This window comes from Stenella coeruleoalba (assembly GCF_951394435.1).
Source record: "Stenella coeruleoalba genome assembly, chromosome: 18".
NCBI lineage: Eukaryota > Metazoa > Chordata > Mammalia > Artiodactyla > Delphinidae > Stenella > Stenella coeruleoalba.
In genome coordinates this window covers 1,140,633-1,154,335 of record NC_137164.1, presented here as the reverse complement: position 1 = coordinate 1,154,335, position 13,703 = coordinate 1,140,633, and the positions used below count along the sequence as shown (strand labels likewise).

Here is a 13,703-nt window from a genome sequence, read left to right as displayed (position 1 = left end):
GATTATTACATGTAGGTTTTATACATGTAGAAGATGATTTAGGAAAGCATCCTCCACTCCAGGCCTGGTGCAAAGTCTATAGCTCCTGGGCTTTGGCAGGTGTTAAAATCATCTCCTGGCCCAGTGAGCTAATTGCTCTGGCCATTCTGCCCTGGTCTTACTGTCTTGAAAGATCTGAGATGAAATCCACCTGCTTTTCATTCTGTTTTAGATTATTATTGTGTAAAGAAAGTACCCTAGTCCTAGGATCCTCTGTTGTACCACCACCCCATTTACAAATGGGCGCTAGGATTCTGGATGGTCTGGTCTCTACCTTTCTCTCCGAACTCTCTTTGTCCTCTTTCTGTTGGTGCTGCACCCACAGGGCAAGTTTCCTTCTGCCCTGGCACCTTTGCAGGTGAACTTTTCCCTTGCCTCCTAGTTGTGCCTCCGTCATTCACTCCAGACCAGGTCAGGTTTCTTTTGATGTGGCTTTTTTTTTTTTTTTTAATTTACATTTTTGGCTGCGTTGGGTCTTTGTTGCTGCGTGTGGGCTTTCTGTAGTTGCTGCGAGCAGGGGCTACTCTTGGTTGTGGTGCACGGGCTTCTCATTGCGGTGGCTTCTCTTGTTGTGGAGCACGGGCTGTAGGCGCGTGGGCTCAGTAGTTGTAGCTCGCAGACTCTAGAGCGCAGGCTCAGTAGTCGTGGCGCACGGACCCAGTTGCTCCGTGGCATGTGGGATCTTCCCGGACCAGGGCTCGAACCCGTGTCCCCTGCATTGGCAGGCGGATTCTTAACCACTGCACCACCAGGGAAGCCCCTGCTGCGGCTCCTGATATGCATGTTATACACACTTCTCTCCCATTTAGCCCACTTGTCCATTGTAATTTTCCTTTTGTTAGCCTGCTGGAGCAGTACCTGTTTACTGCTTGTCTGGAGGCTCAGGAAAGCACAGGCCGTGTTTTGTCCACTGTGTTGTCCACACTGTGCAGTATCTAGCATGTAGTAACAGATGCCTAACAAATAGATATGTTTTAGTTATTGAGACAAGGTGATTCAGAAGTAGTGTCTCCGTTCTTGGCTGTCTGTTCATGCTGCTCGTATTGTTTAGCCATTAGCTCACCTAGCGTCCGTAAATGCTTCGGGGTTTTGGCAATGCTAATCATAAATGACAATATCGTTTTGTAATAAGAATGCTTGGCAGGTATGTTTGGTATGTTGGCTTCAGTAATAATTCTTTTTTTAGTTTGGTTACACTGCCTTTTATTGGTATTCTATTTTTGTGTATCTGATTTGGTTTTGGTAAAAATTTTTTCAACTCAAGCTCTTGGGGAAAGCTAACTAGATCATAAAATAGTAACGGGACACAGAAGCTTTCACCTAAATTAGGATTTCCAGTAAAGCCAACGTTACTATTTGGAGGCAAGGCTTTGGAAAACATTCAGGTGAGGTCAGTTCTCCTTTATTTCAAAGGACTTTGGTTACTTGGACTAAGTGCTATGTGAGACCGGGCTCAGTGGTTCCGTGCTGTGCCAGAAATAGCAGTTTCTGTTGTTAGAAAAGTTAGTTGTGACGGAGATTAAAAATATAAGAAGAAAAGCTGGGCTTCCCCTGCTTCTGAAATGTTGTTTTACTAATGAGGTGGGGTAAAAAGAAGATGGGAAGATGGGGAAATTAAAGTATTCCTCTTGTAAAATGTCCATTGTTGCTACAAGATCTTCCTGTATTGTGAAGTTCTTATAAGAATAGGCAGTGGAGATTTTCAGACTTTCCATGTTTGCCTGAGGGTAATTTGTAGCTGTTGTGCGCCTCTTTTGCTGTTTTACTGTCGGTCACCACCACAAGATGATCCCCATACAGAAGGTGTTCATAGATGGACTAGACCTCATTTGCATGTGGAAGGCCCGGTGTGTTTCAGAGGTGACCACCCCCCTTCTGTTAAGAGCATGCACTTACAGGTCACACTGTGTGGTTGACACAGAAGACTTTGTGGGTTTATCCAGTGGCAGTCGTGGCCGCTGCGGCTGAGCTCTGTCCTCCTGGCTCCTCAGGTGTGTGTGGTGCTGGCCGGCGTGTCCAGGGCAGGGCAGGTGCTGCGTGTCTGTGCCTCTGGTTTCTCAGGAGCGGGTGAGCTTCCCCAGCAGAGAGCTTTAGAGCTCGGTAGGATGGCCGTGGGAGAAGGGCCAGGAGACGGAGAGTTAATTCTTCAGTGTGTGTGCGAGGTTGAGTTGACTTCCAGCTGTGACTGATTTCCAGGGGACTGAGAGCACAGAGGTCAGAAGACGGGCTGGGTTTTCGGACTTCAGAATTGCAGCCTTGCTCACAGACGGGCTTGTACGGTGTCCAGTGACAGGAGAGTCCTTGTATGGTAGCTCCTGGTTCTCGAAGTGGTGAAAACACGGCAAGGTGAAGTGATGTTGATGCGATGACAGATTTTTAAAAAGACATAGGATTATTAAAGGCTGAAAGCAGCTCTCTATGGCTGTCACGTGGGTTGAATTTTATTTGATCACAAAATGAATGATTCTGATACAAAATATAAATTACCTGAGTTTAGTATTTATTTTAGAAAAATATGTAAAGCCATAGCCCCAGAAAATTCTTGGTTTAAAATCTGATTTGAATTTTGGTAAATAATTGCTATTTAATGGTATCAATCTGGTGTGACTCATATGTCTCCTAAAATCTAACAAGCATATAATAAATGATCAATTAGTAAATAATCACTTCATTGTCAGACTTCTCTTTTATTGGTAATATATTTGGATAAAAATAAAGCAGTATAATGTTGATATTATGACATGGCTGTTAAAGTAGTTCTGTGAACTGAAACTTCTGCAACTTTTAAGTAGGAACCTGCTGCTTTATTAAAACTGTTAGAGACTATTGCTTTGTATAACAGTTTTTTGGGAAAAGTTATTTTTGGATATCAGGAAGAGAGAAACATGATTAACATTTGTATATGATAGTCTAGGCTTGGAGAGAATTATAGGTTATTAAACAAGAACTTGAAAAAAGTAAAGATTTTTGAGAAGGAATAAAGGAAGGCGCAAAACTAGGAAAGAAGGAGGAAATACTGCTTGATTTAAATTTTAAGTCATTAAAAAAATATTGTCTTAAGAGGAGAAGTGATAGAATTTTAGTGATGGTCTTCTCCTTGTTGTTTTTAAAGTATTCTACATTAAGAATTATCTGGGGAGAAGTGGTATTTTGGGGTCACTTATACACAGATACAGAAATAGTTGGTAATACCAAATTAAAAGTTGAATTGAATGTGCAGAAACGGTCCAGATCTGCATGTGAAAGTCTGTTCACACTGTGATAAGCTTCTAACTAGCTTTTTAATTGAAAAGTAGTGCATGCGCCTTCTTAATAACAGTATTTCAGGCAACACAGAAGGGCCCTTATTCCCTCCTCTTTACAGGCAGCGCCTTCAGCAGATTCACAGTCCAGTGTGCTGACTACAACGTGTATTTCTTGTTCGAATAGCACTGTTCTTAAAAATTTGTTCCATTCATTACTGTACTGTTCTTTTTGCCGTTTTTATGTTAAGTTTGTATTAAAATGCTTTTGAAGATAATTACATGTTCTTTTCGTAGAGAGAGAGAGATTATTTATAACTAAGTCATACGGTTGTGTCTCACTGTACACACTGGAGCATGTGTTCATTCTTATTATGAACAACTGGTACCGGGTGGCAGTGCTAGGCTGGCTGGTAAAAGGGAAGGTGGGTTAGTCTGCAGTGCTGTAGGGTAACTCTTCAAAGAACAGTTAGTGTGGCCTCTGTGCCAGGAGCGCTACCAGTGAGCTTTCTTAATAGGAGGCAAATGTCATGCCAGAGGTAAAGATCCTTTCCAGGTTTGGAGTTAAAAATAAAACTCACATGGAACTTTAAAATAATTATTGGAGAAAAGTATTTTATGATTGTGTCAGATATTAAAGTCTCAGATCTCCTTGTGCTGTGGGCAACATGCAAGGAATGACAATTCTAAAACCATGCTGGTCGTCAGCGTTTTAAGAACATTTGGCCATACAGACTGGGCACTGGGAATAGTGTGTTTAAAACAGGCCAAGATCAAGAGAAGCTAACATCAGGATTAAAAAAAATAAATAAAAGATTTGAGGATTATTTTGCACCTGATGTTTAGGTGAGCAATTGCATTTAATTCCATCTCATAGCTGGAAAAAAGGCTTCTCTCAAACTTACATCCTTCTGTTTCCTCTTAATGTAAGTAACTGATATCTACAAGTATTTATGGAGTGTCCACATTTTGTAATTGAATGAAAGATAGCAAAGAGATCTTGGTCTAGGTCTCATTTCCTTTTGTAATATTTATTAATCTTTGACGTTAATCAACTCTCACTTGCTAAAGGACCTGGACAACCCCCTGTTGTTTTGTAACTGGCAGTCTTGGTCAGTTGCAGGGCTCTTCACTCACTTGAAACGAGCTTTTCCACATTTCCAAGACTAGCAAAGTCCATAAACACCACTCTTTGCGTCCGCCCCCAGCGCCCCTCCTCTGTGTTGGGCCTCTGAGGGGCCTCCGCTGCTCCTCACCTGAGGGCTGTGTGCATTTGCTCTGCCCAGGTGGCTGTGCGAACGAGACCCAGGACAGGTGGCCTGACCGTTTCATTACGGTTCAGTGACTCTGTCTCACATCCCACCTAAGGTAAAAGTAAAATCATGACGCCGTTAGTGAGCAGATAAAGTATTAAGACATTCTGTTATTTTCCTCATGGAAAGTGTTTAGTGATGATACACATATTTTGTTTGTTAGATTTGGGTGTCTGACACATAAAGTTTCTTACCATTTTAATGTCAGATTGCAACTCCTTAAAAAATGTAACTAGATTGTCATAATTTGTGCATCTTTGTTCAATGTAGAACTCAATATAAGTATTTAATAAATACTTTTCATTACTGAACAATTTATATACCAAAAAATTGCCTTTTAATTGAAAAAATAGGACACTGAAAATTAAGGGAATTAACCTGGAAAAGAAGTGGAATATTTTTTATGAAGTACAAAAACTTTGTCTTACTCTCAGGTGCTTTATTTCATGTGCTTGAGCCTCCTTGTTTTTTGGTTTTGTTTTTTTTTTGCAGTACACGGGCCTCTCACTGTTGTGGCCTCTCCCGTTGCGGAGCACAGGCTCCGGACGCGCAGGCTCAGCAGCCATGGCTCACGGGCCCAGCCGCTCCGCGGCATGTGGGATCCTCCCGAACCGGGGGACGAACCCGTGTCCCCTGCATTGGCAGGCGGATTCTCAACCACTGCGCTACCAGGGAAGCCCGAGCCTCCTTGTTTTATGTCCCAACTCTTACTGTGGAAAATTCCAAAGGTGCACAAAAATAGAATACAGCTTCATCAGCTGTAAGTTTTATTTCCTCTCTGCTCTTCCAGCCCCAGATTATTGTGAAGCACATCCCAGACATCAGATTTCACCCACCACCATTTCAGTTTGCTTCTCTAAAGGATAATCAAGCCCCCGTTTTTAGATAACACATGGAAAGACCTAGTGTTTAGCTGTTGTGTTCTCTTCTGGGTGAGAGCCCAGTACTAACAATCTCACACCAGCTAGGTGCCTCGCGAGAAGATGAAGTCGTTCTAGAAGCTACGGACACACCAGTGGCTCTGGGTCAGGAGGCCCCGCGCTGCTGCTGTTTCAGAGTTCGGCAGCTCCTTCCTTTTGGCCCCAGTTCTCCCTGCCCTCCACAAGGGGGCAGACAGAGGAAGAGAAAAGTGAGATTTAAACGAACCTGGTTTGAGTTTCAGTTTTATTCAGCAATTAAGTGCAATCACAGAACATTTCTGGAGTGATTGTTCAGAAACAAGCAATGGCTTCTTTTCTGAAAGAACTCTTGGTGCCCCTCCTTGCTCTTCAGACACAAAATAATATTAGTTATTTTAAAAGAGGGTTAAACAAAAATCTTTTTAAAAAATTTCCATAGCGTTGCCTTTAATTTTCTCTGTTAATGATTTGGGCTTTAATGAACATGTAGAATTTGAACTTATATCTAATTTTTGCAAACCGTAGTTTGGATAACTTGTTGAAATTTCTCATTGGGTGATGAGAATGGTCTGGCTCAGGGGTCCCCAACCTTTTTGGCACCGGGGACCGGTTTCATGGAAGACGGTTTTTCCACGGGCGGGGCGGGGGGCGTGTTTCAGGCGGTGATGCGAGCGATGGCGGGGTTGGGGGGGTAGCGGCAGAGGAAGCTTCACGTGCTCGCCCACCGCTCACCTTCTGCCGTGTGGCCCGTTTCCTAACAGGCCGCGGGGCTGATGCTGGACCTCGGCTCGGGGGTTGGGGACCCCTGGTCTAGTTGGGCATTTGATGAGCGTGGAAGGGGCGTAACGCTGTCTGTGCCCAGACAGGTTTCTCCTTTCCTGAAACCTCAGTTACCGTGTCTGTGTCCCTGAATGAGTTACGTTCACAAACACCTGCAGGTGTATTTTATGGTTACTCTCTGTGTGGTAAAGACGGTGTTCTGTTTGAAGCAGCTTGACAGTGAACACCTGAACATCATAAGCGTTGCTTTTTAGCCTGGGATAGAGTTTTATGTAAAGTGATAATTGTCTTTGTGTGGAGTTGATGATCTGATGTTTGGAAGTTCTTCTTCGGTAGGATGTGTATTTGCTCCTCCTTTACTCTTTTTGTGTCCCAGTAAGTGTATTTCTTTTGGGAAAATGCTATTTTTCCAAGCAGACTGTATGAAACTCACATTTTGTGTAAGTGGTTTTAGCTGCTGTAAGATATTGGGGGACATGATGGGATCAACATGTAGAAATGGGTTCTTTTCTTGCATGTGTTTTGGCATCTGTTTTGCGTTAGTGTTTCTCCTCCTGTTGCCACCACTCAGATCACCTGTGCTCAGACTTTATGTACCCCTGCAGCATGATATATAATTATGATGAAACTGTTATCTACATTCCTCTAGCATTCTTTTTTTCAGCACTTAATGCCTTTTATTCCTTAGCTTCAGGCGTGAATTATGTAGCATATGTGAAGAGGCTTAAACTGTTTCCATTACATTCTTTCTGGATGGCTCCGTTATATTTAGGATATACTTACATTTTAGACAAAGTCGGAATGTTATTGTGGTTGACCTTGACCCCAGCTAACTGGGAAGACATTATATAGCCATGTTTGAGTCCTCGCAAAATGTGCTCCTGAAGCCCACGGAGTCCTGGCGGGAGGCCCTTCTGGACAGCAGGGTCATGGAGCTTTTCTTTACCGTAAGTCCTGCTCTCCCTCGCCACAGGGAAGCCACAGAAAAGTGCCACGGGAAGAATGCGTGCTTTTGTATCTTTTTTAAGTAAATCAAGACAGATTGCTTTTCTCCTCCAAAGCCTTCTCTCCTGATCAGTATATTTGCTTAAACAAAGATTATATAGAAATGTTTTTGCTGGTTTATTAAAATGTTATATAATTATGAAGGGTTTAACGTCGTAGAGCTCAAGCTTTTTGGTCTCAGGGCCTCTTTACGCTCTTAAAAATCATCGAGGACCCCGAAGGGCTTTTGTTTATGTGGGTTATAGCTATTAGTGTTTACCATGTTAAAAATTCAAACTGAGAACTTTAAAAAGTAATTTATTAATTCACTTAAAAATAGCAATACCAAACCACTACATATTAACGTAAATAACATTTCAGTGAACAAATAGCTATGTTTTTTAAAACAAGCAGACAGAAAGTTTAGTGAGAAGAGTGGCATTGTTGACATTTTTGCAGACCTCTCCAATGTCTGGTGTCACAGAAGACAGCCAGGCCCTCTCATCTGCTGCTGCGTTCGCTCAGTTGCAGTGTTCTACAGTCACGTAGAACGTGGGTGTGTGACGGTAGGAATGGAAAAGGCAAACACTGCCTCAGTGGTATCATGAGAGTAGTTTTGACCTTACAGACAACCTGACAGGGTGTCAGGAACCTTTGGGGACCCCTGGGCCGCACTTTGAGAAGTGCTGTTCTAGAGCAGTACACTTGTTGTGTACTGATGAGCAGCCGTGGGTTAAGTTAGAGTTACTGAATACCAGTTTATTTCAGCTGTAACTTTCAAATACCAGGAAGTTAGGAATGTGCTCCCATGTTTGCCCTAGAGGGCCCCCCAGTGTAATAGTCAAAAGCTGGAGAAAATATGGAAAATACGTGTGTGTGTGTTTTGGATACAGGTTTGCAGATGTAGGGCAAGCATGCAAGTTAGTTAGGTATAATGACTAGGGCAAAAGTCCAAATAAAGACCAATTAAAAAGAAAAAAGAAAGCTATTTTGCTAAATCCCAACCATTAATTATAGTTTACCTTTTCATGTGTTTTAAAGGTACTATTCACGAGCCTTACAAATTTCACCCCTAGGTGTACATAAAAATATTTTTCTATAGAAATGTTTAGACTGAGTATTACCTTGCATTTTCTTCTTTAAATCCGAGAAATGATGGCTAAAAACGTTATCAGTATCAAAGATAATTGTAACTACATTTTAACATTCTGTTGCCTGCCTCTGGCAGAAATTGTTTTGATGTGTATCCAAGTTCAGTTCTCTGTGTTATTCATTTGACTGAAATTGGATCCCGTTCCAGCAGTTTTTGAAAAGGTGAAAAACTTGCTGGCAGTGCTGGAAACAGCTCCCCTGTCTGAACAGCTGTCTGGATGCAGTAGACAGCTGCTCCTGTCAGCTGGGAGCCTCCACATGCAGATAACTTCTGCATCTGAAAGTTAACCCCTTTCACCTTGTGATTTTAACAGTTTTGTGTTTGTGGCCTATTACTTTTTCATGTATGCACTTATGAACAATTTTAATTTTGTTATTTGTTAGAAAAATGTCAGTGACTAATCTTTTCATTCACTTCTTTTTTTTTAAGTTTATTTTCAGTTATGTGAATTCATTGCCTATTTGAAGCAGTTTTCCACTGCATGTCACTTTTTCTCTAGATCTGAATCGCTGCACTTATGTGTACTGTGTCGTGGCCTCGAGACCCAGCTGTGACCCATCTGGGTTCAGGAGACCTTAGATGGCCTTCTGCCCCCTACAAGTTCACAAACTTCTCCAGTTTTCTTCTTTCCATTAGGTGTTGGAGAAACCACTCTCCTTAGTTTTTCCTTTTTGACATATTCTTCCTGATCTCATTTATGGTCTCTTCTTACTCTGCTCGTTGGATAAATACTGGTGTTCCTATCTCAGTTCTCAGCTTTGCTGACTGTGTACGTGTTCCTTGGGCTTCTTTTTCCACTCGTAGCTCACCGAGCGACACTTCTGCACCAAGGACTCCTCGTCTGTATTCAGCACAGGCTGCTCCTGTGTCCCAGAGCCTCGTAATCCTTGCGCTGGGCGCTTTAACTTGGATGCCCGAAGTCGTCTCGGATTCAGTGTGTTCCCATAGGACTCAGCGTCTTACTAACGTACTTTTCTTTATTCCTTGTCCGTATTTCTTGTCTTGCTTCTCCAGTCACCTCCCTGGGTCTTCCGCTAGACTTTGCTTTTCTTTATCCCTCTGCTTTTCCCTATTCAGGTGGTGAATTCAGGTTTTAATTTGTGTAACATGGTTCAGATATGGTAGAATTCCTTTGTAATGGAAGAGAGCAAGAATCTACCGTGTTATGTAAGAGTCAGCCATTGATTTATCATGTTTTATGTGGTTCATATTTTAGGAAACATAAGTATGCCCAGTAAAGTCACGCTCTGAGGACAGTTTCTTATTTTTATTTAATTTAATTACATAATCCATGTTGGCTGTTTCTTTTGCTTCCTCATGTCTGGACCAGGATTGAGCAACCATTTGGCTGTGTGGGTGGAGAAGCAGCCCTCTGTGGTCCCAGGTTGCGTTGTCTCTGTCATGTTTAAATGTTGATAAGGTTAAAAAAACAAGGTGACAGAAATGTAGTTACAGTTTTCAGATAAGGAACTTCAGAATAAGCTGTGTTCAGAAGTTCTTGAATAGAATGGATATATGGATTTGTGATTGTACTTTAAATTTACTATATATAAAACTTAGAATGTATTTTGAAAAACCCTTGTGTTGTTCTGGACCAGGGATTGGCTGGGTAGAATATTAGGCTTTGCAGGTCATTAGTTCTCTGAGGCAGCTTCAGCTCTGGCCTCCCAGTACAAGCAGTTACAGCAAAACTTCACTGATGGCTGTTACAACGTGAATTTTGTATAATTTTCACATGTCTTGAAATATTATTCTTTGGTTTTGTTTTTCCCAACCACATAAAAGGGTAAAAACCATTCTTACCTCACAGGCCGCACAAAAGCAGGCAGGAGGCCAGGTCTGGCCTGTGGGCTGTGGTTTGACAACCCCTTTTCTAAACCCCTTTCAGCATGTCAGTAGATAAATTAACTTTGTAACTTAACAGCGAGTTTTTAATATTTTAAATTTCTTAGAACCTTAAGCAGTTCAGGAATTAAAGATCAATGGAATCAACCAGTGAATTAAGGGTTTATGAGTATTCACTGTGTCCCCGCACTGTACCAGTGAATAGTTGGGAAGCATCCTAACTTCAAGTAATTTATAAATGATTGCAGAGTCAGAGTGAAATAACCTGACACAGATAGAGAATAAATGTTTAAATTGTGTGACACTCAGAAAGCACAGAGATTTGTGTAGGGAAAGAGGGGCTGGAAAATTCAAATCCTTGTGGAAAGTGGAAAGTGGCCACAGTAAATGTGGTGGATTAAGATAAACAATTACCTGTGATTTCTCTGCTAAAAATGTTTTCCTGGTCTGTTTTAATTATGTAAGTCTGAGGATATTAATGACACTGTAAAATTAGGGAGCAGTATTTTGGGAGTGTTTCCTTCATCAGAACACTGTATGCCAGGTGTTTCACCTCAGTATTGCAGCATTGAAATAAATTCTACGTGAGGTTTAAAGTGAATTTAAATATAATTTAAGTAAAATTTAAACATTTAAAAAATTTATTAATAGCAATGATATAGGATAAAAAGAGATTCAAATAAATTGTAGGCAATATCAGAGTTGATGAAACACCATGTTAATATATTGTTTGAATGAGTGAATTTCTAGGGATTGGGGGGCATGCTGGTTTTGCGAGTGTGTAACTGTCTGCTTCCAGCGAAGCAGCATCTATATGCTCTTGCCCGAACTTTGCTGACTTTAGCAAGAAGCTGCAGCGGGGCATAGTTAGCATAATACAGATGACTGTCGTTGCTGCTGTTTTTAGAAAAAGCAGTATGTCTGACTGGCCGGCATCTGTTTCTTTGTCATAACACGCCGGAGACAGTTCAGTTTTCAAAATGTAGGTAGCTCTCCACTGACAATTAATTGGTATGTTTAAAATCATGGCCTATAACATAAAATGGACTGAGGGACAATTTTCAAATTTAGTTTAACTCGGGAATTAGTTGTCTAGAAATGCTCAGCTACAGTGAATTTTTCTCTCACCTCGTTTGGCACGATAGACACGTGACCCTTACAAAAGAATTTATGTTTATGGATTAGCGATTCTTTCTAACAGGTACATCGAAAAATCAGAGAAGATTCCGACATGGCACAAGACTCCCTGCAGTGCCTCGCCCAGTTAGCTTCTCTTCACGGACCCATCTTCCCCGACGAAGGGTCCCAAGTGGATTATCTCGCACACTTCATTGAGGGCTTACTGAATACCATCAATGGGTAGGTATCCTGGCCCTTAGGACCAAAAAGGAGCTTCAGTTCTTCCTCATGATTAACAGTGGAGGAAAAAAGAAACTAGCGATTCCCTGCTTTTATATTTTAGAGGAGAGTTACATGTGTCAGTTGAAATGAGTACACAGAGACGTGCCTTTGAAAATGAATGGGTGCATGTTTGGAAACGAGTTACCTCTGCTCCACTTAACGCTGATGCTCATGCCTTGGGTTGTAGAATTGAGATAGAAGATTCTGAAGCTGTGGGGATCTCCAGCATCATCAGCAACCTGATAACTGTGTTCCCTCGCAACGTCTTAACCGCCATTCCAAGCGAGCTCTTCTCGTCCTTTGTGAGCTGCCTGACACACCTCACGTGCTCTTTCGGGCGCAGTGCTGCACTGGAGGAGGTGGTGAGTGGCTCCGACTGAACCGCGCTATCTCGCAGGGGGACCTGCTCTGCCTCTGAGGCGTGTCTCATGGCTGCTAATTGTTTTAAAGGAGTGCGTGTTTGTTTATATGTGCAAATCATTTGGCAGTCTGTGCTTGGGAACATGACTTCTTAAAAATTTGTGGAAAATCACTTTAGTAGACTAAATTTTATTTGTCTCAAGATTTTATTTTATTTTATATGTTTTAAAAATTTGTGGCTGCGTTGGGTCTTAGTTGCTGCATGCGGGCTTTCTCTAGTTGCGGCGAGTGGGGGCTACACTGTGTTGCGGTGTGCGGGCTTCTCATTGCGGTGGCTTCTCTTGTTGAGGAGCACGGGCTCTAGGCGCGCGGGCTCAGTAGTTGTGGCTTGAGGGCTCTTAGAGCGCAGGCTCAGTAGTTGTGGCGCACGGGCTTATTTGCTCTGCAGCATGTGGGATCCTCTTGGACCAGGGCTCGAACCCGAGACCCCTGCATTGGTAGGCAGATCCTTAACCACTGTGCCACCAGGGAAGTCCCTGGTCTCCAGATTTTAAGTTGAGATAATTTAGTACCTGAAAGTAGGAAATGGAATGAAATGTTTTTATTAAAAACTATGTTGAAAGCCATTTTAATAATAAACTCCTTAAGTTCAAGGGGTGCTAGGAACTTTATGGTATGGTTGTGATTGTGTATAATTTTAAGTGTTTTTTGAGAATTTAGAAATCTTGGGCTTATCTGGAAATTGTGTAAATATAATTTAGTTCAAATAATTGTAACCCTGCTTATTTTGATTAATTTTTTTGGTGTTTTTTTATGGTTTTAATAATATATCTTGGTAAATTTTAATTTGCATTAAAATTAAGACCAATTCCTGTAGTAAAGATGTTTTTTGGTACAGATTTTTAAATGCTTATCTTCCACATTTTATATTTAATTTGGAAAACTCGTACTAAACTCCTTGACAACACGGCTGTGTTTGTAACAGTTACTGGGAATAACTACGTTAATCTTGGGAAGTAATTGATTTTTTCCCTACCAAGTAGTTATTAAATTGTTGAAACTAACTGTTTTTTTAACGAAATGTAGATTCTTTTCAAAGATTGTAAGGGTAAAAAGAATACTTGTAGACCTCTGATAGAATTTCATGTTAAGTCCGAGCGGTTGTTTTGTTGGGGGTTTGGCAACATGTGTGGGAGTGATTTGTGCCCCTTCAGAGGTGTCAGAGCACGAAGAACTCGGGAATGACTGTGTTCACAACAGTGGGCGCCCCAGTGGTTTGACGGGAAAGGAACCAGGCCAGGAAGTTATTTATGTGTTGGAAAGTGTCGGTCATGGAGGAATAGAAGTTTACGGGCCTCATATGTGAGGTCTGAATTTCTAGGGAGAAAAATCATGTACTAAGCATGGGAGCAGAGGGAAATTTTAAGTATTTAAGCTGTACTCAAACTCTTTTCAAATGACCACAAATTCTGAATCACTCGGGTTTCACGTAACATCCCCCTTTCCCCCACCCCCTCCCCCTTGGTTAAATGGCACGTTGGTCACATGTTTAGAAACACAGCTGCCTTTTATTATAGTTTGTGGGTTAAGGATGCTTCTAGAGGACTTGCTGGAAGATTTGTAACATTCTTGGCTCGCACATTTGAGGTTTAGAATTTATTTATTTTGCCTAGGGGACTAACAACTT

At 41.7% G+C, this 13,703-nt stretch overlaps 1 protein-coding gene across 5 annotated transcripts in view; it reads left to right on the top strand.

Moving 5' to 3' along the window:
• XPO4 (exportin 4) overlaps positions 1–13,703 on the top strand; it is a 104,832-nt gene that overhangs the window by 44,646 nt on the left and 46,483 nt on the right. For 3 of the 5 annotated variants that reach the window (XM_079902868.1, XM_079902866.1, XM_079902865.1), the window contains 3 exons: positions 7,108–7,220; positions 11,457–11,614; positions 11,844–12,018. In XM_079902868.1, the coding sequence (XP_079758994.1) occupies positions 7,108–7,220; positions 11,457–11,614; positions 11,844–12,018 (446 nt within the window). Of the gene's footprint in view, positions 1–7,107; positions 7,221–10,220; positions 10,302–11,456; positions 11,615–11,843; positions 12,019–13,703 lie in introns of all 5 variants that reach the window. The other 2 variants (XM_079902869.1, XM_079902867.1) reach the window with 2 other exon arrangements.